Source organism: Staurois parvus, unplaced genomic scaffold (genome assembly GCF_062004578.1).
Source record: "Staurois parvus isolate SC_StPar_1 unplaced genomic scaffold, SC_StPar_1.0 ptg000097l, whole genome shotgun sequence".
NCBI classification, from domain to species: domain Eukaryota; kingdom Metazoa; phylum Chordata; class Amphibia; order Anura; family Ranidae; genus Staurois; species Staurois parvus.
In genome coordinates, this window is record NW_028317893.1 from 11079751 (window position 1) to 11101831 (window position 22081).

General features: G+C 40.7%; 1 protein-coding gene across 2 annotated transcripts in view; it reads right to left on the minus strand.

The window, feature by feature from the left end:
• LOC149467921 (cadherin-19-like) overlaps nt 1-16721 on the minus strand; it is a 164387-nt gene extending 147666 nt beyond the window's left edge. The window contains exons 1-2 of one of the 2 annotated variants that reach the window (XM_089671069.1): nt 16599-16721; nt 657-966 (exon numbers count right to left, since the gene is read on the minus strand). In XM_089671069.1, coding sequence (XP_089527195.1) covers nt 657-869 — 213 coding nt within the window. In that variant the 5' untranslated portion in view covers nt 870-966; nt 16599-16721. Of the gene's footprint in view, nt 1-656; nt 967-14604; nt 14742-16598 lie in introns of those variants that run through there. The other variant, XM_089671070.1, reaches the window with a different exon arrangement.
• Nucleotides 16722-22081: the final 5360 nt, after the last annotated feature.

Genomic DNA, 22081 nt, shown 5'->3' on the forward strand with positions numbered 1-22081 from the left:
ACGTTAAGCGCTGTGAATACTTTCTGGATGCACTATGTATATACAGTATGGAAGGAAAGCCTCTAGCTCTATATTGAATGAAATGATATTGGATAAAAACACAATAAAATTCAACAGGCATGTTTGGCTGTATGAGGCCCTGTGGTTTGGGGGCTGCCAGATTATTATTATTATTATTATACAGTACCAACAGTTTGCTCAACACTTTACAATATAAAGGGAGACAATACAGCAACGATACAGTTTAATACATAAGGGTTAGGAGGGCCCTGCTCCTTAGAGCTTACAATCAAAAAGGGAGGGGCTAGTGGTACAGGTTGACTGTAAGGGGCCCCATGGTTTCTTACAGCAGCCCTGCGTAAACCTCATGTGAACAACTACTGTATCAATTAGCTGTGAAACCTGAGCTGCAATCCGCATCACACATGTGTGGATCAACTCATAAGAATTGTCAGCTTATATTAAAAATCCTTTCTAAGTATTTAACTTGTGTTTTGTTATTTGCCTGGAGTTTCATCTTAAATAATAGATAACATTTACAGTATGTGCTTGACATCAAAATTTCCATTCTATATAAAGACACTGTTACTTATTAAAGAAACACATTTACAAAAGTCATTATGATTATGGATACAATATGGGTTTGCACTGCTTACCTGTCCTACATAATGTGATAGGTTTGTGATTGATTGCTCCTCAAGGACAATTAAAGGTTCCCATTGCCATCCTCGTTTAACTCTTGCATGATTTAAAACTCTATTTTGTTGCGTAAAAAATGTGAAAAAAGTCATACATTTGGCACAAGACCACAGAAAAGAAAGTTCCAAGAGAATATTCAGCCATATAAGCAGGTTCCTCATATTGTACATTCAGTGCAAGTGTGCTATGTGCTATTTGATAATGCACAATTCACATATTTGTGGACTTTTATTCCATAGAATGTGGGATTGCATTGTCTTCACAATTCTGGAAAACAAAACATGAAAATTGAAATGAGAAAAAAAAAAAAATGAGTTTGTTTATAAAATCTTTCTAATGGAGATCTGGATAGCAGCAAAACCCTGCCAAGAGTTCTGATCCTTACTCACTCCATCCAAAACTACAAACTATACATTTACTGTATCTTTACATTTATATACACATCTGGATATTTCACTTCAAGTGTTGCAACTAAACACTGTGTCAATTTCAGAAGAATCTAAAAGCAGTATTAAAGTGAACTTTACCCATAACTTAATACAAAATAATGTTCTTTAGCAAAGAACATACATTCTACATTAATAATTATGCTATCAAAATTGTGTGCTGTAAATTGCCTCCAGCATTGTACCTGTTACTTCTTGCTTGAGGCTGCCATTTTGCTGAGGCCCAGAACCCCTGAGCAGCAGTAAATATTTAGGCTGGCAACAGATTGCCTTGTACATTATTGGCAGTGCCAAAAAATAAAGAGCAACTGAACATACGGTATGTAGAGTAGGATGAGACAGTGTATTACTGGATTTTAAACAGTATAGATACTTATTTTTAACGTTTTATATCTATATCTGCAAAGGGGCCAGTCTGAAGTGATCCAGCAGAACCTAATTTTCTGACTTAAGTTTAATTTTTTTTTTGTTTACAAACGATTTTATTGTACAAGAGTAGACAGTAGAACAACAGCACACTTTAAAAGTGATATTGTCAGCAAAAACAAGGCACTTTTGAAAAGTACAATACATAAAGGTATATTAACATAACAAAGAAGATAAGAAAAAAAAGAGGAAGTTACAAGTGCATGAAGTACGTAAACAACAAAATAGGTTAGGTGATACACCTGTCAATAGTACATGCCAGCCAACTTTTACTGGGGATGTTATTAAGCATGTAATAAGTGTCTGCAATCTCTCCATGACTCCCATTTTTTATCGTATAAGTGCAGCTTATCCAGTAGGGTATAATGAATGTGTTCCATAAGCATTACAGTGTCAATTCTGTGTAAAACGGAGTCTAAGGGTACAACATTGGACCTCCAATGTAGGGCAATAGACCATAAAGTGGCAATACATAATGTGTGTATCAATCTCAGATTGGCATCAGAGACCCCTGGGATATGGGCCCCCAACAAACAGGTCTGCATGGACAATCGTATCGGGGCGCCCGACAATAAGGTAGCGACCTCAGAAATCCTACGCCAGATCAAAGATATGGTCGGGCAATCCCAAAATATATGAACCAAAGTACCCGTGCAGTCACAGCCCCGAAAACATAGAGGGGACGTTTGTGGAAACAGTACATGTAGTCTTGACGGGGTATAATACCATCTGGTTAGAACTTTAAGGGCCGTCTCACGAACCGAAAGAGATCTAGAGCTCTTGCATATATTATCCACCATGGAATCCCAATCCTCATCCGAAAAAGTGACGCCACAATCCTCCTCCCATTTTCGTCTGTACAAAGGGGGAGCATGAAAAAGACAGATCAAAAATTGGTGATAAAGATTTGAGATAAGACCCCTACCCCTGGGAGAGTCACGGCTGACACGTTCAAAAAAGGAAATCGGAGAGGATGGGGCAAGGCCAAAGTGCGCTTTAAAAAAGTGCCTAATCTGTCTATAACGAAGGTACTCGCGAAGAGGAACATCAAACAACACGCGCAGCATATCAAAGGTAATATAAGATCCTCCTCTTTGGAAATCAGACAATCTGATAAAAGATCGATCATACCACCAACGAAACATATGAGGGGAAGAAAAGGCTACAACAAAAGTAGGATCCCCAAAAAATGACACACCTGGGGGAATAGAAGAGACTAAACCCAATTTAGATTTGTGTTTGGACCAAAGCGTCAGTGAGTGAGTCACTATGGAGTTATGAAAAACAGTCGATCGGGGGGAGATGTTAGACCATAAAATTCCCGGTAAATAAAAAGGGCGTATCGACTGAGACTCAAACTTGATCCACGGGATTTGAGAGTTAATAGTAGCCCATTGTGACAATTGCGCAAAGCGAGCCGAGAGATAATATAGCCAAAAGTTAGGAAGACCGAGACCTCCCGACCGTTGTGAGCGATACAAAATGGATGAGGCAAAACGTGGATGCTTATTTCCCCAAATAAAATTATTAATAGTCCGCTGAAAATGATCCAAAAAGGTTTTTGAGACCGGAACTGGAAGTGCTCTAAAGAGATAAAGCAATTTGGGCAAAATATTCATTTTAACCGCCGTGACTCTACCCAGAAAGGAGATATGATAACCGTGCCAGATCTTCAGTAGAGTAGAGAGACGCGATACACATGGTGGATAATTAGCCGCAAATATATCCGAGTATCTGGGAGTGAGGTTAATCCCCAGATAGGATATCCTGTCCTTGACCCAGCGAAATGGGAAAGAACTACGGAGAGATGCACTTAGGGAGTCAGGAACATTAACAGGCATGACCACAGATTTGGTAAAATTAACGGTGAGACCTGACACTTTGGCAAAATCGTTCAATACAGCACACAAGTTAGGTAAAGAAGTCAACGGGTTAGTAATAAAAAGCATAACATCATCAGCATACATGCTCAATTTAAACTGTGAAACTAATAATGAATAGCCAGAAATATCCGAATGTGATTTAATCGCCAATGCCAAAGGTTCCAACACCAGCGCAAATAAAAGGGGTGAAAGAGGACAGCCCTGGCGGGTACCTCTACCCAATGTAAAGAAGTCAGAGTTACAGCCAGGAAGCCTAATTCTCGTTTTAGGAGAGTCATACAGGGCATGTATGCCTGCCAAAAACCCCTCACTAAAGCCCATTTTCTGTAGCAAGGAGAACAAGTAGGGCCAAAGAACACTATCAAAGGCCTTGTTTATATCCAAACTCATCAACAGAACCTCTTTGGAATGTAAATTGGCATCTTGAATAACATTTAGAGTGAGACGAATGTTATCAGTAATAAATCTGTCGGGAATAAAACCCGACTGGTCTGGAGAGACCAAAGAGGAGATGATAGGGGCCAACCGGTCCGCCAAAATACGGCTAAATATCTTTAGATCATTATTCATGACTGAGATTGGTCTATAGTTTTGTGGCAAACAGTGGTCCTTCTGTGGCTTGGGTATTAGAGACATGTTAGCCAATAACATCTCCTCAGGGAACTTACCCCCCTGCAAAACATCATTAAATAAAGTTATCAAGTATGGAGCCAATGTAGAGGCAAAATGTTTATAATAGCTAGCGGTATATCCGTCAGGACCCGGCGCAGTAGAGCGCTTGAGCGCGCCTATTGCACATGTTATTTCCTCTAAAGTACAGGGGGCATTAAGAGTGACAATCTGAGAGGGTGTAAGGGCAGGGAGGGGTATAGAGTCCAGCCAAGAGTCCGACAGAGGGACAGAATCCGACTGCGGAGGAGCTAGTAGGTTTGAATAAAAATGTTCGAAAATACCCAAGACTTCCTGAGGTAGAGATGAGATAGCACCCGAATTTGTGCGTAATTTATACACGTGTGGGGGGCGCAGAGAGTGGTTCAACTTCCTTGCGAACATGGTAGATGCCGAGTTACTATGTAATAGGAATGAGGCCTTCGACCAGCGAAGGGCCTTTTCAGTTTTTTGGGAAAGCAGGGCATTCAGTTCCAAGCGCTTTTGGGACAGTAGCTGTTTATTAAGCAGAGATGGATTAGCGACATGGCTTCTATAGTGTGCTTCTAATTCTCGGGTTAGAAGTAGTATTTGCTGCCAACGTTTTCTATTTCTGGATGAGGCCATGGAGATAAGTCGGCCTCGTAGGACCGCCTTGTGGGCTACCCAGAGTGTGGCTGGGGAAATATCAGGGGTTAAATTAGATTGAAAATATTCCTGAATAGATGTAACCACTTCCTGGCGAGAGTCGATATCGGTTAGCATAGAATCATTAAGTCTCCAAGAGAAAGGAGTAGGTGCCAATCCCACAAATGTGATAGATAAGGCCACAATACTGTGATCCGACCAGGGGCTCAAATGAATGCAAGCTACCTTAGAATTAGCTAGTAAAATTGGGGTACAATATATATAGTCTAATCTAGCATAAGAGTCGTGGGTGGGAATAAAATGTGTAATCCCTGGCTCCGGTGTTGTGCGCTCTCCAGGCATCCACCAACTGGAGGGTATCTAATTTCTTAGTAAGGGATTTTGGGAAAGCCTGGGAAGAATGCGAGGGGGAACTACGGTCCAAAAGAGGATTTGCCACCAGATTAAAATCCCCACCCACCAAGAGATGAGGGGACAAAAACCTATCCAGAGTACCAAAAAATTTTGAAAAAAAGGTAGCTTGAGCTGAATTCGGTGCATATACATTAGCAATAGTAAGTTCTCGACCTGAAAGGGTGCCTTTAAGAATGATAAACCTACTGTCCGGATCACGATACACATGTTGAACCTCAAAGGGGAATGAATTATGTAGAAAGATGGCTACGCCCCTACTCTTGGAGGAATGCAGGGTATAATACCCCTGCCTATAAGATCTATGAAAATATGTCGGGTGTTTTGCAGCTGCAAAATGTGTTTCCTGTAATAAGATAATCTTGGCTCCCAGTCGTTTATATTGAAGAAAGGCCGTTTTGCGCTTGTTTGGCGAATTGAAACCCTGGACATTATGCGAAATACATTGAATTACCATAGTAAACAGAGCTTATTACTATCATCATAAAAGTATACATTACAAAGATATCCTCTAAAATTAATTGGCTAGACATAGAGATCCGCAGGTCTATAGCAGACAGACGTACAGGTGGCAGAACCAGCCCAGGGGACCCCCCGGCCCCAAGATGGGGGCCATGATGTCCATAGACCGACACAACACAATCCTCATGCACTAAAGTGTTGAAAAAAGAGAAGACAAAAAACAATAGAGAGGAGATTTGAAGAGCTCCTACAAATAAGGTAACTAAAGAACATGGATCAGGCTGAAAATTTGTCATACCTGATAAAACAAAAAGTTCAAATATTAAGGGGCCAAATGGGCCCAAACCCTGTCTCCCTAAAACATGGAAAACGGAACTGCCACCCCTCAATCGGGCGGCGACACTTCCGGCCATGTCAGGAGGCAGGGTGGGGTAACGTGTCAAAGAGTTGTGGAACCATAAACCAATGGGCGCAATTAAGAGGGACCAAAGACCCTTGTTATACCTTAACTCGTCCAGCTATCAATGCAAGGCACACACATATTACTCAGGATTATAAAATTAACATAGCAGTAACCATAGAAATACACATCCTGACAGCGTAAGATGTAAGAAACAAAATCCCTGTGTCTCAATTCTCGGTAAAGTCATAAAAGACAATAGGCAAGACCAAGGACTGTCAAACAATAGGTAATAGGCAAGTGAGAATGGACCTATCAACCCGGATCCTGTCTGACTCTCCTTCTATCTCTCCGTGGAGATGGGGTATGCCAAATGGGAGAGACACGAGGGGTGGAGGGTGGACGTTGAGGTGATGGGGCATCCGCTAGGCCCAGTTTGGCCAAGATTGCTCTACCTTCAGAAGGAGATGTAGCTATATATGTGCTCCCATTATGTGGAACAATCAACTTAAAGGGAAAGCCCCATTTGTAGCGAATACGAGCTGAGAACAGGACCGTTGTGACTTCTTTCATTTTTCTACGCTTCTCCAACGTGGCCGGGGAAACATCCGGAAAGATTTGTAAGACCGAGCCTTCAAAGGAGATCGTAGGGGTATTGCGAGCAGCTCTGAGTATTTCCTCTTTGGTCAAAAAGTCCCTCATGCACAGGACAATATCCCTAGGTGGCTTGTCAGTAGGAGGTTTAGGGCGCAGGGCTCTATGGATGCGGTCACAGGGAAAAGACCCAGGGTCACAATCCGGGAGGAGTGATTGAAATAATTTGGTCACGATTAAGGAGAGGTCAGACATAGACTCCGGGATTCCCCTGATTCGCAGATTATTCCTGCGATTGCGATTATCAAGGTCCTCCACCTGCGCCTGTAGTTGAAAAAAGGCCGTTTGTAGATGATCATGCTCTCTGGAAAGTTCACCATAGGCCAGGCTAAGTTCATCGTGTTTGGTTTCTAAGCGGTCTGTCCTGGAGCCCAATGTGGCTATTTCCTGAGAGAGAACATTAGTGCTTTTATGCAATTCTGATTGAAATTTGGCGGCTAGTTTGGCGTACATAGATTCCAAGCAGGACTCCAAGTCTCCTTTTGTAAGTTGCTGTGTATTTTCACTGACCAAGGCCGATAAGGGAGCGGTGGTATCCTGTGTGGGATCGGACAGGGATGCTCGCTCTGTATTGACTGGAGACATATTACAAAGCTCGTGTGCCTTAAGTAGGTATGTTGTGAGGGACTTCTGGGCTTGTCCCTTTTTTTTCTTTGTGGACGGCATACAGGGAGTCTCCTGGGGGTGATCAACTGAAAATAGGATAATGAATGGAGATTATAACCCCAGGGGACCTATAACGCCCAAAATAGGTTTAGGGTTGTAGTTACATGAATGCGGTTAGATTCATCTGCGAGAACATTATATTGTAAGGATAATTAGCAAGTCATGGAAGGGTAGAGAGGACATAGATCACAGTAACACGCAGATATAGCACACCGGAGCAGGATGATGGCACCAGATCCCAATCTAGGACACAAGAGGGACAAGTGGGAAGCAGAGGACCTCCAACACCAAGCACAGGGCCCTCCAGGGAGACACTCCACGGGGCAATATCAAGGCCCCAGTAGGCCTCTGAGCCCAACAGGGGCTGTGGTTACAGGAGATGGCAGGCTCCGGGGTCAGCAACGTGAGGCCCACTCCCAGGTCACTGCGGGGGGAGCTAATAATAAGAGGGCACCCGCATCCCCCACTCACTGTGACCAGATGGAGGCTCCAGACCGGTGATGTAGGCCGCCGCCACCGCGGGAAGCAGCAAGGCTCAGTGGCGTCTCTCCCCCAGTCCCAGCAGTGCAGAGGGCGCCGCGGATGTCCCCAGGCGATCTACCACAGCCCGGATGGCAGCAGGTGCGGATGGGAGAGCCGATGGGCGGCGCCGGAGCCCCGGCCCGCGCGGCCGCACCAGGCCGCGGACGTCAGCCGCCACGAGGGGCGGAAATATCACCCGGGTTCCGACTTCCCGGGATCAGGGACACCACCCGGGTCCTCCGCCGGCACTCCGCGATCCGCCGCCGCACGGATGGCAGCGGACTCAAAAGCTCGGCACCGGATGGCAGCAGGTGCGGATGGGAGAGCTGATGGGCGGCGCCGGAGCCCCGGCCCGCACGGCCGCACCAGGCCGCGGACGTCAGCCGCCACGAGGGGCGGAAATATCACCTGGGTTCCGACTCCCCGGGATCAGGGATACTACCCGGGTCCTCCGCCGGCACTCCGTGACCCGCCGCCGCACGGATGGCAGCGGATCTAAAAGCTCGGCACCGGAGCTCCGGATTATGCGGCCGCTCCGGTCGCCATCTTGGACACGCCCCCCTTAAGTTTAATTTTAAACTCAAAACCAAAAATGTAATATATTGAAGATTGCCAACCATCAAATGTGACGGCTGCATTGTTTTTTTTTCTTTTTTTTAATTATTTATTCCCTCTGTTTTCACCTGGTGATCCAGCCAGTAACACAACTGGCTGTATTATCCTGTATTAGAGGGCCTACACTCTGGATAAAGGAGCAACAGAGACACCGATAAATAGTAGCATTGTTAGTTTGGGGGGTGGAGAGTGTTAGATGCATTAGCAAACTTAGATGCACTAGGCAAACTCCAGTTAAACCTTTTAAAGCGGTAGTAAACTCTAAAAAATAAATAAATAAATAAAAAAGGTCTCCCTGCAGGTTATACTTATACACCTCTTACTAGCCCAATATGACAGAGTTATCTGTAAAGCGGATTTCTTTGACAGGGCTTCCATATTCACCCACTCTTCCATCTGGGTTTCTGTGCTCTGGCCATTTAAATGGTTGTGTTGCGATGAAGTTGAGGAAGTCACATTTGTGGCACAGTGCTCTGAATGGAATGCACACTTGAGTATGCTGTTCATTCAGAGCACAGTGTGCTACAATTGTGAATATTTCCCAAACTGTGCACATTTAGGAAACATTTAGGAAATATTCACTGCACCTACAAGTAAGCCTTATTATCTACTTTTGGGCCAGATAATGTACAAGTACTTTGCCAGTTCGGAAGCATTTACTGTACCAGCTGCAGCTGCAGGCATCAACCCTATATTTTTTTTTAATCAGTCGTCGGAGCAGTTTTGTGTAGAAACAGGAATCCTCTGGTACCTCTTCGGCTCCCTCATCCTGGCGGGGAATGTGGAACTGAGGTCAATGTTCTGTCAATTTACCATAGAGGTGATCTTCCCCAATTTCAAATCCCCACCACTTTATCTCTTCTCCTACCACTGACACTGGGATGCCTGTAGGGAGGTTTCCCACTCCACTCCTGTGTGAACTCAGGCTATGACAAGCCTCGGTTCACACAGGATCAGTGGGGAAACCACATTCGATTTGGACAGGGTTTGATTCCACATAAACATGGCATTTGTGAACAATACAGTGGGGCAAAAAAGTATTTAGTCAGCCACCAATTGTGCAAGTTCTCCCACTTAAAAAGATGAGAGAGGCATATAATTGGCATCATAGGTAGACCTCAACTATGAGAGGCAGAATGAGAAAAAGAAATCCAGACAATCACATTGACTGATTTGGAAAGAATTTATTTGCAAATTATGGTGGAAAATAAGTATTTGGTCACCTACAAACAAGCAAGATTTCTGGCTTTCACAGACCTGTACCTTCTTCTTTAAGAGGCTCCTCTGTCCTGCACTCATTACCTGTATCAATGGCACCTGTTTGAACTTGTTATCAGTATAAAAGACACCTGTCCACAACCTCAAACAGTCACACTCCAAACTCCACTATGGTGAAGACCAAAGAGCTGTCGAAGACTGAATCTGCAATAGGCAAGCATCTTGGTGTGAACAAATCAACTGTGGGAGCAATAATTAGAAAATGGAAGACATAGAAGACCACTGATAATCTCCCTCGATCTGGGGCTCCACGCAAGATCTCACCCCGTGGGGTCAAAATGATCACAAGAACGGTGAGCAAAAATCCCAGGACCACACGAGGGGACCTAGTGAATGACCTGCAGAGAGCTGAGACCAACGTAACAAAGGCTACCATCAGTAACACACTACGCCACCAGGGACTCAGATCCTGCAGTGCCAGACGTGTCCCCATGCTTAAGCCAGTACATGTCCGGGCCCATCTGAAGTTTGCTAGAGAGCATTTGGATGATCCAGAAGAGGATTGGGAGAATGTCATATGGTCAGATGAAACCAAAATAGAACTGTTTGGTAGAAACACAACTCATCGTGTTTGGAGGAGAGAGAATGCTGAGTTGCATCCAAAGAACACCATACCTACTGTGAAGCATGGGGGTGGCAACATCATGCTTTGGGGCTGTTTCTCCGCAAAGGGACCAGGACGACTGATCCATGTACAGGACAGAATGAATGGGGCCATGTATCGTGAGATTTTGAGTGCAAACCTCCTTCCATCAGCAAGGGCGTTGAAGATGAAACGTGGCTGGGTCTTCCAACATGAAAATGGTCCCAAACATACCGCCCGGCCAACGAAGGAGTGGCTTCGTAAGAAGCATTTCAAGGTCCTGGAGTGGCCTAGTCAGTCTCCAGATCTCAGCCCCATAGAAAACCTTTGGAGGGAGTTGAAAGTCTGTGTTGCCCAGCGACAGCCCCAAAACATCACTGCTCTAGAGGAGATCTGCATGGAGGAATGGGCCAACATACCAGCAACAGTGTGTGCCAACCTTGTGAAGACTTACAGGAAACGTTTGACCTTTGTCATTGCCAACAAAGGATATATAACAAAGTATTGAGATGAACTTTTGATATTGACCAAATACTTATTTTCCACCATAATTTGCAAATAAATTCTTTACAAATCAGCCAATGTGATTGTCTGGATATTTTTTCTCATTTTGTCTCTCATAGTTGAGGTCTACCTATGATGCCAATTACAGGCCTCTCTCATCTTTTTAGGTGGGAGAACTTGCACAATTGGTGGCTGACTAAATACTTTTTTGCCCCACTGTATATCATTTAACTTCCAACTTTGTGTAAAAAATGTGTTTTTTTTTGTCATTTTCCAGGTTGAGGGGCTCTGGGCTGTGTGCCTCATTAAGAGAAACCATCTGAAACTAGGTTCTAGATCCTCAAGGTGTTGTAGTGTTTTGGATGGGATGAAGCCTTCAACCTTGGGTCCACATTTTGATGGTGACCAGAGTCTGCTGTGCAGTTGTGCATATAACTTATGGTACAGGGCTCTACCTTGACAATTAGACTAGTAAGCTACTATGGAGCAGCAGATGCATGGACATCTAGGGCCGTGTCTACTTGCACTAACCAAGATGAAACTTGGAGCTATGGTTACTACAGCAGCAGCATGTGAACACCATTATGTTTTGGACTCAGGGACTGCATTCTATTAGGTTGAAAGCTGGTGTAGCCCATGGTAGGCTGCTTAATAGCAGGGAAAATGTATATTTACTTTAAATACTGGATGATATTGAGACCTTCCTGTTGGAATGCTGCTGTAAGGAACCCTTACCTTTATTTAAAAATGGGCAAAGAACATCCTTAAACCAGTGCCTTTTATATATTACACTTTATTTAGCAGATAGCACATTTTTTAAAAACAATATTATATACGAGAGCCATTCAGCCATTCTTTGATTTGATAAGGTGGAGAAACCATGATCTCTGCAGAGTGATTTCTAGCTGTCATGGGGATTGGCCAGGTATGGCACATGCATATTTACATTGGTCCAAGTTGGACCAATGTAACTATGCAAAACTATCCATACCTGAACTTCAGCTTTAATGTGCCTCTTGAGAAATTTCTATTAAATCAGAAGTTAAATTGAAAGCACTATCCAATTAGAATATCTGGTCTCCATTCTATATACTATACAAAGAGCAGCATAAATGTAAAAAACAGGTTAGGACAAAGAGGATTGCATATAACTACTTATGATAGCCATGGCTCATAGATGAGGGTGAGGTCATCATGCTTCCAGCAAAATCCCAGAGAATACTGAGTATCCCAGATTTCACAAGAATATCATCTTACACTAAGCATCATCCCATAAGATTTAGGGTACTAAGCATTTTCCCAGATCTCCTTGGAAGGATGGTGACATCACTTCCTGCAAGATAGAAGCCAAGGATATGGTAAGTATTTTACTAAAGCTGGCCTAGTAGTAAAATGTATTATTTTAAGAACATTAATTTGATTTTCTAATCATTAGTGGGGTCAAACTGACAAAAAAGTTTTAAGAAGCAGGATGGAATTTTTTTCTTAAATTAAAAAAATTATAAAAATGTATGTGGTTTTCATTCAGTAAAGTACATTCATTCCAAAATCAAATGTTAAAAGAAAACAAGTACTTTCAAATTACAGTCATGGAATGTACTGAGACTTCATACAAATACTTATGCAAAAGTCCTTATGAATGTCAGTTTCATACAACTTTTACCCAAGATTCACACTTGTTTACTTTGATTGTTTGTAATGTAAATGTTGGGTGAAAGTTTGGTGAAGCTTGGGTGAAAAAGATTACTATATAGACCAAAAACATCCAACACTGAAATCTAATGGAGTCAGACAGTGCCATACCAAGATCCTATTTTGTTGGAATTTTCTGCTCAGATTATTTACATTTTACATTTGTATATAAAATGGTACCCAAATCAGGTAAACTAGGCGAAAATGATATTGAAAAAAATACTGATTTATATTTATGCTATCAACTTTTAATCTAACAGGGATGTGAAAATAATTCCGCTTTAAAGAATGTACACTTCAATGTCATGTCTTGAACTTTTACTAGTTGACAGCACATGATAAACACAATCACACTGAGAAACTCTTCTCTAGTTATTAATCCTCAATATATTTGATGCAGCAGCAAACATTTACTGAAGACATTATCTGTTTAAACAGCTGAATATCTTTATAAGGTTTGAGTAGGGATTTTAAATTTCTATTTCCCTATTGCAAAGGCCTTATCACTTTACTGCTCTATTCTCTTTGCAAATACAGATCTCATTCCAAGATATATCTACATCTGTCAGCTTAAATCCTGATAAATAATATAGTTAGTGAAAACATGGAACATTATGCCATCCCTGTGGCTTTAAAAATGCCCTTAACCTCCACTGTCTCATATAAAGTGAACAGGATGTACACTCTATCAGACTTCAGTGCATGTCTAAAGCATTTCCTTCCTTAAGTGATAATATTTTTTCCTTTAAAATCCTTATGCATGATAATGTGCAAGATAATGGTCTGGATACGAAGAACATCTATATACACCATTAGACAACAACATTTCAGTCTGGGGGGAAGGTAGTGTTAGACTAGCAGATTTAGATGGACTTGACACTCTAAAAGCATATCATTACATAAATGAATGTAAGCTGACCCCTGTAAGCACCCCTATCAGTGTTAAATGGTTTGTGTCAAACTTTTAACTGCTACTTTGTCCGGACACCTTGGTGTGTTAAAGCAAGTTGATTAGCAACTACACACTTTCTGGCTAGATTACCAGGTGAAAATAAAGGGAAAAAAGTCTTAAAAAATAAAACAAATGCAGCAGCACACCACAAGAACTGATGAGCTGCAATTTAATACATTTTTACATAGCCTGCATAGTTGGTGAGGTTGAATAAAGACACCAGTCCATATAGTTCAACCTGTGTGGGTGTGCGTATTTATGTCTCTACCACTTCCCATATCCCTGTATATCATGTAAGCTAAGATGCCTATCTAATTTTTTTTTGTAAATTGTCAACACTTCCCGTTGACACCACCAATTGTAGAAGGGAGTTTCACATCCTTACCATCCTGACAGTAAAGAACCCCCTACACCATTTAAGGTTAAAAACTTCTCATCCAACTTCACTGAATGACTGCGTGTCCTCTTAAGTGACCTGAGACTGAACAGTTTTCTCCCTTTGCTAGAATCACCATTTAGATATTTATATATTGCAATCATGTCACCTCTTAAGTTCCCTTTCTCCAAGGAACATAAGCACATAAGCTCAATGTATGTAGCCATTCCTTATAACTGAGATCCTCCAGTCCCAATATTAGTTTTGTTGCTGTTATCTGGACTGTCTCCAGTTCCAGCGCATCTCTCTAGGATTGGTGACTAGAACTGGAGAGCATACTCATGATGCCGCTAAACCAGAGTTTTGTAAAGTGGTAGAATTATAGATGTACAGTATCTCCTGAGTAATGCATGCCTGCTGGCTTTGGTTGCTATTGCTTGGCATTGCATTTTATTGCTGAGTCTGTCACCAACTAGGACCCCCCAGATCTTTTTCCAAACTTTATTCCCACAGGGGTTCTCCTCCTAGTGTGTAACATGTGTTCATATTTTTAGCACCCAAGTGCATCAATTTACATTTTTCTACATTGAACCTTATAATGGGGAAGTATGGGGTGCAGTTTGGTAAAGTTGGATTTCTTAAAATTTAATGTACTTGTTCTACCCTCATATCTGCATTTGCCATGAATTACAGTGAACGCAATTGCCCTATGATCACTGTTTCCTAAATTATCCCTTACCTTTACAGCCACTGTCAGCTCTGGTTTGTTGTAATTAGGTCAAGCAGAGCCCTGTTTCTAGTTGGGGCATCCACCAACTGACACATAAAATTGTCCCACAAGACATTTAAGAAGTGTCGAGCCTTAGAGGAGTGAGCAGTTTCATCTGACCAGTCAATATCTGCATTATTGAATCAGATGCTTTGAAAGTCCTTAATGGCTAGAAAACAAACAAACCAAAATTGAAAGTGAAAAAAATTCTCATCGCTTCTGGTTTCTGATGTCACAGAGGGAGAAGAACAACAGACATTCCTTTCACTCTGTGTACATATCTTGATGCAACTGGTCGCATTGGTACTGGGCTCCTTTGTGGTATAAAAGAGCCTGGAAAGGTGGAGGGGGGGACCCTTGCACCACCTGTAAAAGTAATTGAGCAGCTGTACAGCTGTTTGGATAATGTTTAACTTGTAGGGTAACGGCTGCTGAAAATAATGGTACCAGAGTCATGGTTGTAGCTGCAGCCGTGATTCTGGTATAATCATCTCAATATGAGGCTGTATATATATATGTATGGCAGTATTGAGGTATTTAAGGTTGCAGGGCTAGCCCTCAATTTAAAACTAAAGCCCTGGATAGCAGCTAAAAACTCAAATGGGGTTCTTAACCCTCTACACTCTATCCAAAACTTAAGCCAAAAAATAACTGGATGTATATACACTTTACAAAAATAAATATGATAATACATGTATTATTTTTTATAATTATTACTATAAGTAGTAGTAGCGGTTTTATTAGAAATAACATTTTTGGATTGCACTGTGAGTGAAAAAACAGAAACATATTTGGATCAACTGTGGATATCCGGCATAACTGTGAGTTTGGGGTTCTGTGGATCAAGGTTTTTATGTATTTTTGCCAATTGGTTAATCTAGACGGACATGTGTCTTATTTCAACATAACTATGAAACTATGGGGGAGATTTTCCAAACTAGAGTGTGCAAAATCTGGTGCCGCTCTACATAGAAACCAACCAGCTTCCAGATGTTATTGTCAAAGCTTAACAAGCTGAAGTTAGAAGCTGCTTGGCAAAGCTTTATCAGATGCTGAATGATCCAGGTTTAGTAACCCTGTATATATTTACTGTTTCATATTAACAACATTAGATTTTGCATATAGAACTCTCTTATATTCAATTAGTGATCTTAACTCCTACAGTACATCAACATGAATTCAATTCAATTATAGTATGATAGAATAATATTAATAGTTGTAATGGAAAAATAGACAATATAGCACAGTCATCAATTTCATAAATGACTTGTTTTGCATAACACAAATATGTCACACAACAAAATTTGCTCAGGACAATTGAAGTCAAAGTTTACTCTCATAATGATTGCACTTGTTAAAGATCTAAACAGCAAATAGCAAATAAGCTTAATAAATTTACTTTGAGAAATAGTATATTTTTGAAAATCTTTGTGTTAAGGTCCTGTATTGAACATATACTATATTATCACATATATTTTCATAATAGGAAAAACAATGTATCCCTTAGCTGTTTCTAATAAATAACTGACAGTTGAAACAACATTCATGTAAAGGTAACTGGCAGTTAGGAAAACAATCTCTGGGTTTAATGTTAGAAGTGAACAGACTTTGAAAAATATTCTATATTATACACCTAATTTATTACATTATTTTATACTTGCTCAAATTTATGTTTTACTCTTTAAAATGTATCAGTTTATGAATGTATGAATGATAAATATATTTACAAAATGAAAGTATGTATGATAAATATATTTACAAAACAGTATACTGCTGATGTAACAACTTGACATATTATGAAGCGATGACAAATTATTATTACTGCAAGCATTCAAATACAGCATAAACTTAAATGCAACACATTTTTTTTAGATATTTTAAAGTCTATGAATTTTCTGTAAGAGACACATGTTAAATTTGTAGCACAGTGTGTTTTAAGGAAGATAATATTTTTGCATACTTACACATTTTTATTCTGTAGATGTTTAATTAAAATCCACATACTCCATGCTCCTTCCAGTAAAAAGCTCTTGTGTTCAGTTTTACAAAACTCCCAGTACTTTACTCCTTACTATTTTGGGTGTACTGGGTGGTAAACACGGAACACAAGGACTTTTGTATTTAACATAATACGCTTTTCTGATGTTCATTCAGCTCATTAGATTGAAATGCAGAAGGCTTCTGCAAGCAAAGTTCAAGCTCAAAAAGAAGACTGTGCTTGTGTGTTATACATGTTGTGAGCTGAATGGCACTGTCCTCTATTTGACTTTTGTCGCAAAACTACTTGTCTTGCTTTGTGACATCCCATAAGAGAACAAACCCAGAATTGCCTGTTGTAATTAAGATGTGTACATTATAACAATGTTTCAGTATATTATTGTAGAACATATGGAGAAACTAAATTTGCAGTGCAAAGAGTTGTATTAATTGAATTTTTATCTGCATTACAAAGTATCATTTCTTTTTAACCACTTGCCATCCTGAGGATTTACCCCCCTTAATGACCAGGCCTCTTTATTTTATTCGGCGCTGTGCTATTTCAACTGATAATTGCGCGGTCATGCAATGCTGTACCCAAACAAAATGTACGACCTTTTTTCACACAAATAGAAATTACTTTTGGGGGTATTGTTTTCACCTGTGCACTTTTTATTTTTCATGCTATAAACAAAAGAAGACCAAAAATTTTTAAGAAAAACTATATTTTTTACTTTCGGCTATAAAAAATATATAGTAAACTCAAAGTTAGTCATAAATGTAGGCCAAAATGTATTCTACTACATGTTTTTGGTTAAAAAATCCCAATAAGTGTATATTGATTGCTTTGTATGAACGTTATAGCATCTACAATATATGGTATAGATAATGGAATTTACACAGATTTTACTTTCTGACTGCCCATCACATTTCTTGAGGTGCTAAAATACCAGCACAGTACAAACACCCCCACATGACCCCTGCTAGGAAAGTAGACACCCTAAGCCAGTGTTTTTCAACCTTTTTTGTGCAAAGGCACACTTTTTTCATGAAAAAAATCACGAGGCACACCACCATTAGAAAATGTTAAAAAAATTTACCTCTGTGCCTATATTGACTATATATAAAGTAATTCTCTTGAATAGGAATCAAACACAAAGAAATTATTTTATAATTACTTTATTATGAAATAATAAAGTATTTTATAATTGGACCCGGGGGCCGGACCAAGAGTAGATGAATGATGTGTATGTGTCATCCATAGTAAGTATAGTAATATTCCCCCATAGTAAGCATAGTAATTAATCCCCCATATAGTAATTCATCCCCCATAGTAATTAATCCCCCATATAGTAATTCATCCCCCATAGTAATTCATCCCCCATAGTAATTAATCCCCCATATAGTAATTCATCCCCCATAGTAATTAATCCCCCATATAGTAATTCATCCCCCATATAGTAATTCATCCCCCATAGTAATTCATCCCCCATATAGTAATTCATCCCCCATAGTGTAATTCATCCCCCATAGTGTAATTCATCCCCCATAGTAATTCATCCCCCATAGTAATTCATCCCCCATATAGTAATTCATCCCCCATATAGTAATTCATCCTCCATATAGTAATTCATCCCCCATAGTAATTCATCCCCCATATAGTAATTCATCCCCCATAGCAATTCATCCCCCGTATAGTATTTCATCCCTCGTATAGTATTTCATCCCCCGTATAGTATTTCATCCCCCGTATAGTATTTCATCCCCCATATAGTATTTCATCCCCCATATAGTATTTCATCCCTCATATAGTATTTCATCCCCCATATAGTAATTCATCCCTCATATAGTATTTCATCCCTCATATAGTATTTCATCCCCCCATATAGTATTTCATCCCTCATATAGTATTTCATCCCCCCATATAGTATTTCATCCCTCATATAGTATTTCATCCCTCATATAGTAATTCATCCCTCATATAGTATTTCATCCCCCCATATAGTAATTCATCCCTCATATAGTATTTCATCCCCCCATATAGTATTTCATCCCCCCATATAGTATTTCATCCCTCATATAGTAATTCATCCCTCATATAGTATTTCATCCCCCCATATAGTATTTCATCCCCCCATATAGTATTTCATCCCCCCATATAGTATTTCATCCCTCATATAGTAATTCATCCCTCATATAGTATTTCATCCCTCATATAGTATTTCATCCCTCATATAGTATTTCATCCCCCATATAGTATTTCATCCCCCCATATAGTATTTCATCCCCTCATATAGTATTTCATCCCTCATATAGTATTTCATCCCCCCATATAGTATTTCATCCCTCATACAGTAATTCATCCCTCATATAGTAATTCATCCCCCATATAGTATTTCATCCCTCATATAGTATTTCATCCCCCCATATAGTATTTCATCCCTCATATAGTAATTCATCCCCCCATATAGTATTTCATCCCCCCATATAGTATTTCATCCCCCCATATAGTATTTCATCCCTCATATAGTAATTCATCCCTGATATAGTAATTCATCCCCCATATAGTATTTCATCCCCCCATATAGTATTTCATCCCTCATAAAGTAATTCATCCCTCATATAGTATTTCATCCCCCACAGTACTATTCCCCCCCCCCCCTTCTAGTAAGCCAAGTCCCCCGTGTCAATTCACTTACCTTTTGCGTTCCTCTCGCTGTCTTCCCGCGCCGTTCGGGTCTTCAGGGCGGACTGTGAGAGGAGCCTAGCTCCCCTCCCCTCACGTTCGGCACGCTGCCCCGCCTACACACATCCTGACAGCCACATCCGCAAGCCGGATTAAAAGGTCCGCGCGGACTTTTGGGGCTGCCAACCGAGAGGAGGCAGGGGAGCGGCCGACCGAGAGGAGGGAGGGGAGCAGGCGCCCGGCACACAGAAGAGCCGCATTAGACTGGGTAAAGAGCCGCATGTGGCTCGCGAGCCGCGGCTTGCCGACCACTGAATCATTAGATTCTAATGATTGGTCTATTTGTGAGCCGAAGCCACATGTTACAGATGAAATTGGAATTTTTCCCACGGCACACCAGACAATATCTCACGGCACACTAGTGTGCCGCGGCACAGTGGTTGAAAAACGCTGCCCTAAGCTATCTGCTGAGAGGCATATTGAGTCCATGGAAGATTTATTTTTTTCCACAAGTTTTTGGAAAATGACAAAAACACACATATATATATATATATATATATATATATATATATATATATATATTACACAAAGTTGTCATTTAAACTATATATTTCTCATGCAAGCCATGGGTATATGTGGAATTGCACACCAAAATAGATTCTGTTACTTCTACCAAGTATGGGGGTACCACATGTGTGAGATTTTTTGGGAGCCAAGCCACATACAGAAGCCTGAAATCCAATGACCACTTTGAAAGCCTGAAGGTGCGTAACTTCCTCATTTCACTTCCTCACTACCAATCACAGTTTCGGAGGCCCTGAAATGCTAGGATAGCACCAAACCCCCCAAATAACCCCTTTTGGAAAAGTAGACACCCCAAGGAAATTAAAAAGGCATGGTGAGAATTTTGCAGATCTTATTTTTTCTCACAAGGTTTTGAAATATATAAAAAATAAAGAAAAAATATGTTTTTGTTTTCTTTCTTCATTTTCCAAAAATTTGTGGCAACAAACAAGATCTGCAAAATAAAATACTTGCCATGCAGTTTGGTGGTTTGGGGGTTTGGTGCTATCCTGGCATTTCAGGGCCTCCAAATCTGTGATAGGTAGTCAGGAAGTGTAATGAGGAAATAAAGCCCTATAAAAGCCTGATGGTGCTTATTGGAATTTGGGGTCCTGTACTTGACTAGACTCCAAAAAATGCCTCTCATATGTGGTACCCCCATACTCGGGAGAAGTAGCAGAATGTATTTTGGGGAGTAGTTCCACATATACCCATGGCATGTGTGAGCAATAAATCATTTAAGTGACAAATTTGTGTAAAAAAAATAAATATATTTTTTTTGTCATTTTCCACAAACTTGTGGTAAAAAAATAAATTCTTCTATTAACTCAACATGCCTCTCAGCAAATAGTTTAGTTTGTCTACTTTCCAAAAAGGGGCCATTTTGGGGGGTGGGGCATTTTATGCCCAGCATTAGAAGTTTATGCCACACATCACTCACTCTTCTAACCACCTGAAGACCAAGCCTTTTCAGACACTTTTTGTTCACATGACAAAAATCTGTATTTTTTGCTAGGAAATTACTTTGAACCCTCAAACATTATATGTTTTTAAAGCAGACACCTTAGTAAATAAAATGGTGGGTGCTGCAATATTTTATGCCACATAGTACTCGCACATCAATTTTTCAAATGCAATTTAAAAAAAAACAAACACTTTTTTTACTTTTAGTGCACAAAAACACAATATAGTGGCCACTTATTTGGTAACATATAAAAGATGACGATATGCCGAGTACATAGATACCATACATGACATGCTTTAAAACTGTGCACTGCCTTTGATCTGATATTCGTGGTGATACCTTACATGCATGGTGCAACTACTGTTTACATAACGGCACAAGGTGAAGGCTCGCTCACTTTGATTTTTTAAATTATGTTTACACTGTCCCTTTTATTTATTTATTTTAATCACTTTTAATGCTATCACAGGGAATGCAAATATCCCCTATAACTTCAATGGGCATTGTTATATATTCTTTTTTGAGAAACCTGGGGCAGCCATCCAAAGCAGTGTGCCCAAACTGACAGGGAGGAGGACTGTTGGTAAACAATGCAGCCCTCCTCCCTGTCGGTGATCGCTGGTAATTACCTGGTGCCAGCAGGTAATCACCGGCCAGGACCCAATGATTGACACCCGAGGCTGTGAGCAGCGGCACGGGTAGGGCGCGAGCACGGCTCACTTGCACCCCCTCCCAGAAATGCGGAATCACGTATTTATACGTGATCCTGTGCACAGGAGCTGCCCTGTAGCAGTAAATGTACTGTGGGTGGTCCTTAAGCGGTTAAAGTATTTGTGAAGCACCATTTTCTCAGGACTGCTAAGATAACAATTTGCTGGGAGTCTAGCACTCATTACCATAGTGTAATTTTCTAGTTTTGTAACTCCTCATCCAAAGAGCTGTAAAACTTGGATGACGTTTGAGAAATAACACTGCGTTGTGCCTTTTCTGGCCAAAACCAAGGAGTGATTGATAGAAAACAAAGTATAGAATTGCTGTTAGTAATCAAAGGGTTGCCTGGGCGTTGTCTATGCTAAGGTAACCCCTAAGGTTACATTCGCACTGGTGATTTTGCCAAGTGCAAATTGATTGCAGCTGCAGGAATCTTATGATTGATATGCATTCACCTGCCACTTTATTAGGTACACCTTGCTAGTACCAAGTTGGAACCCCTTTAACCTTCAGAACTGCCTTAATTCATTGTGGCATAGATTCAA